The 4,739-nt window shown below is 41.2% G+C and overlaps 1 protein-coding gene across 1 annotated transcript; it reads right to left on the bottom strand.

Moving 5' to 3' along the window:
- Positions 1 to 1,179: 1,179 nt before the first annotated feature.
- LOC139296183 (leptin receptor gene-related protein) lies at positions 1,180 to 4,464 on the bottom strand. Its single transcript, XM_070918522.1, has 4 exons — positions 4,366 to 4,464; positions 3,910 to 3,985; positions 2,946 to 3,129; positions 1,180 to 2,686 (listed from the first exon to the last, which is right to left on the bottom strand). Exons 1-4 carry the CDS (start codon positions 4,379 to 4,381, stop codon positions 2,570 to 2,572), a joined length of 393 nt encoding a protein of 130 aa, XP_070774623.1. The 5' UTR covers positions 4,382 to 4,464; the 3' UTR covers positions 1,180 to 2,569.
- Between the last annotated feature and the right edge of the window lie 275 nt (positions 4,465 to 4,739).

Below are 4,739 nucleotides of genomic sequence, written 5' to 3'. Positions count from 1 at the left end.
ATCACCAGCTTTTCTTCATGAAATATGGAGGTAACAGATGAGTCGTCTTGATCCACAGCCACCTTATGGTCCCTCACTGGTTCTGATGGACCTCATCTTGCATATACTGGCCCAGGAGTGTATAATTGGCTTGGAAACCCCAGTGAGAAAAGATGTCAACCCTTCCTTTGGCACACATGTACTTGGCCCTGTTCATCATATGGATGTCCCAGCATCAGAATTACGTCTACTGACATCCAACAGGGAGTCACGTCTATTACTTGGGAGTCAAGTGATAGACTTACTGCTTGAATGCTTGACACAACCAAGCGTTCAAGCAGTATAGACATTATGTATTGCACATACACACCATTGCAATTGTCCTTTATAAGTACTTTCCACACAGAAGCACTGCTAACCTCCCTGTGGGATGTTCGTCCATACATACTGTGCCTTCCCCTTGTGAAACGCAGATGTCTTTATGGAAATAATAATTTATTTGCAGAGTGTGGGTTCCTGTTGTTTGTGGTGGAAATGCACTTGGCTTAACATGCAAATTGGTGAAGCAGCCTCAGTGCATTTCTGACACACGTGAACAGAGAATGAAATTAAACCACCCAAGTTGTATGCACCTGCATGGTTGATTTCTATCACATCCTATTTAACCCTGAATAGATAATGTTTTTTTTATCATTCTTTTGTTATGCAGCTTGCTCACAACTGGCAATGTTGCCCATCTGTATTCAATATTGATGTTTTAGTGTTTGGAAAGAGCAAAACAGACAGGTACTGTAGGTGGAAATATGTTTTTGTAGTGAAAATGATAGGCTGCTAAGCAAAACATGGAGCTGTTTTACATGCTGCTTGTTGAATATTGCACAATATTTAAATGATTTAGCAGCTGTTCACACCTGAATCTCTGTCAGTCAGGCCTAGGGTTTGCTCACAAAGTCTGGCCAGACAGAAATGTATCTACTCCCAAAACACAAGTCACCCACACACCACCTCTCCATTACAGAGGTTTGCTACAGTCACTACTGCAGCTGTACTGTATAAATAGTGTGCAGGCGTCTGTTTGAATGCATCATCCATCACCACTCCCCAGAGACAGGTCAAATCAAGTTCTCCATCCACTTCACCGACCACTGTAAGATTCCCTTTTTTCATCACCATCATTGGCAGAATGACAGAGCCCGCACATTTGTTTATACAGAGAGTTTTAATCAATGTTAGGAATCAAAATGCAGTCAGGAGCATATAAAATAACCTTTGAGAGCTCTTCAGCACTTGTTAGTGTTTACAAAGTGTGGGTATGGGAGTCACAATAGAAAGAACCACCTTTCTTCATTGAACATGTCAGTTGTGGGACATACAGTGTAATAAATTCCCTTGTAAAGCAGTAGAGGAATTAGGAAATCAGAAATTATATAGGACACTAACTACAATTTTCTGTGATAGTCTCAATGAGGTGGGCTGATGGTACAAACTTCAGAAATTCATTAATAGTTAATAGTTATTGACAAGGATGAAATAGAACATGAGGATGTCATATTGATTTACAATAGCCCCTGATGATGCCACACACACACACACACACACACACACACACACACACACACAAAACCGAATCACAGCGTTTTCTCTATTAATCAAAATATACACTGTGAATGACAGGCACTTATGAATGAGTTTGCAGGTGAAGCCCACTCATTTAGGACAAAAACACTTGGCCTAAACAAACACATGTACTGTATTTACCATTCAACATGTAAAAATATGATCCACAAATTAATATCATGCTCTTATCAATATCTCTTTGTCATCTGCAGGAGTATAAAATTGATGTGGGTACTTTCTCTGGCCTGTTCACACAATAATTGAACATACAATGCTTAGATGTCTGACATTCACTGAACAGTGCCTAGCACAGATCAACAGCCACAGGTCAGTGGTGAATATGCTCCACTTTTGCACTCTAAAATTATCTTTGGTGAGAATGTAAACAATTGCACCAGAACAAAAAGTAAGGCTTTAAAGTCTGAAAACAAACACATCACCTCCATACGAATATATCTTTACCTGATTAGGAGTCCTACAACTAGTTGTCAGATAGCATGGATTAAGATAACTTGCCCTGCCTTTACACTTTAAACAGCAAACAGTGCTCATAATAAGAAAGCCATAATTCAGTATAGCCACTTCCCCCCTTGAACAATGAGGACAGATAATGCAGTGAGCATTGCCGTGTGCATTATAATAGAGTTACTCTATAGGATCCCTTTATGATATTGATTAACTGAAGCATAATGAAATAGCAGGCAGCTGCAATAAGCAGGGTGATTTGAGGGTTGAAACAAAGGCGAGACAAGCTAAAATACCCGGGTTAAGGTGGATAGTGATGGGGTTACAGCATGAGAGGGTATAGGCATCAGTGTCTCTCTGGTCACTGACACAAGGCACATTAATAGGGTACTTAGTGCAGGACACATGCGCCCCTCAGTCTGCAGTCTATCCATTCATCTACCCACCCACCCAACCATCCATTCATTCATCCATCCATCCTTCTGTCTGGCCACTGTCTGAAGGCACTCTACCACTGCTCCCAGCTGAAGTCGTCCCCACCTCCAAAAACAACAAAAAAGCCAAGGATGGTGAGGAAGATGACAGCGTTTCCTGTCATCACCAGGCCGCAGGCACCCCACTGGATCTGTAGGAGAAAAAATATTCATACTAAATCAACTTTTGACCGATAGCAATCCAGATAGTCTTCTTGGTTTTCACAACGCACTGCTGGCACGGCGTACATCTCTCAAGATACAGCGCAAGACAAATATTAAGTTATATACAACTGATATGGTGCAGACAGCATAGATGTATCGACACAAACAAATGTAAGCCAAGGACAGTGGGTTTACCGTATGGAAATCAACATCAGAAATATTTCAACATGGGTAAAGAGAACTTACTGTGCTAGTGCGGGCTAGCACAATGGGAAGCCCAAACGACGATACCACAATGCCAGTTGTTAAGAAGTAGGCCAGCTCTCTGCATGCATTGCTGGAGGAGTCGTCATCACTGAGGCGTCTGGATATGAAGGTCGGGATGGGGCTTAATATGTAGAAAATCAGGACAAACAGCGGCCAGTATACCCTACAAAAATAGTCGGGAAACAGTTGAAAGAATGGTCCACATTTTATGACATACAATGGCACGAGTTTGCAGCTTGTCTGATAAAAATGAACAGGTGCAAATTCAACAAAAAACATGTCAAAACAAACTACTCAAAAATATTTAACCATACACATCAGAATGATACGCGGGGCGCACCACATATTTTACTATTTTATTTGAAGCTCAGTTTACCTGTCATAAGAAGAATTACCTTGCCTTTAAAAAACAAATGCAACTCTGGAGTAGATTTCACAAGTCTGACAAAACAACCCTCATGACAGAGTTATCTCAGCTTGGGCTCGAGGTTTAACATCTTTAACAGAAAGCCTGCATTGGGAGCGTGGGGTCTGAAAGAAGTGGGCATTTAGAGCGCGCGCGGGGGGGGGGGGGGGGGGGGTTCTAATGAAAGATGCTATTGAGTTGCATTATGGAAATTGTAGGATTCAGCATTTCTGGAGCTTGACCCATACTAGGGACTGAATGTTTAGGTGTCTGCTGCATTGATTTTTGACCATTCTTTCTAAATCTGCCTCTTAAAAGTCCCTCAACTTTATGAAAAGTACAATAACAAATTGCTAGTGCACCCCCTTTAAGGGTATTTTTGAGTGTTGTGTTGTTTTTGTTAACCGCTGCAGTTATCTCTCTGAATAATCGCCACTTCACTGGAAAGACATCTTAACTATCCCATAAAGCTACAATATTAAAGTCAAGTCTTTGTCACACAATTACACAAATACAGAGTTATAACAGAGAACCTACCCGTACTGTTCCAGAGCACAGCCCAGCAGAAGAAACGTAAGTCCAATGGCACCACTGAAGGACAGACCAACCAGTGCTGAAAGAAGAGAAACATTACATTATATTGGCAGAGATGCTTTTGTTCAAAGTTACAATAATAAACAAAAGAGAAATACGATCGACCTCTAACATTTGCTATAAAAAAAAATGTCTGCATGCTAAGTCAACATTTAAGAAGATTTCCTGTGAAAAATAGCAATAACGTAGAGCTTAAAACAGGTCAATAACTTAACGACGGAAGTAGATAGCTTGTAACAAATCTTAACATCCTTGGACATGGTAGCTTTCGAAATGATTCTCAAAAATGTTGAAAACAGGGCTCACAAAGTTTTGAAGCACTGACGCTAAAGATGAACGTCTGCGTAACTTAACGAACACAAACTGTCAACTGACTCGTGAACACATGAAATGAAATACCTTTAATGCCGGCCATTGCGATAAATGAGTGAAACCTTGTCTTTGACGTTAGTTTCTGTTCTTTGTGTATTGTTTATGTGCTCTGGCTCTCTGTCTTGGTAGACGAACTTCCTGCTTCCTCCATCGAGCGTTCCTTCTTCGTCAGGTGACTTTCTTAAAGCTACAGTAACCCAGCGGTCTGCCTGCGATTTTGCGATTTAAACATGACTGCCAGCCGTGCACTGAACGTGCAGACACACCTGAACACCACCGGGTGCTGCCGACTCTTCATCATCATCATCATTAGCCGCTTGTGGGCAGATTGCTAAAACTTTCTCGTCAATCAAACACAATTTGCTTTGTTTCCATTGTTATTGCAACCCCTTGTGAGGAGG

This window comes from Enoplosus armatus, chromosome 14 (genome assembly GCF_043641665.1).
Source record: "Enoplosus armatus isolate fEnoArm2 chromosome 14, fEnoArm2.hap1, whole genome shotgun sequence".
In the NCBI taxonomy this organism is placed as follows: Eukaryota; Metazoa; Chordata; class Actinopteri; order Centrarchiformes; family Enoplosidae; genus Enoplosus; species Enoplosus armatus.
Note: the sequence above shows the minus strand (reverse complement) of the source record. Positions and strands in the feature narration are given on the sequence as shown.

Coding starts and splice junctions, on each gene's coding strand:
- LOC139296183 (XM_070918522.1), bottom strand. Junction 3,130..3,909: donor TGTGCTCTGGAACAGTACGG/GTAGGTTCTCTG, acceptor CTATTTTTGTAG/GGTATACTGGCCGCTGTTTG. Junction 2,687..2,945: donor TGCTAGCCCGCACTAGCACA/GTAAGTTCTCTT, acceptor TTTCTCCTACAG/ATCCAGTGGGGTGCCTGCGG.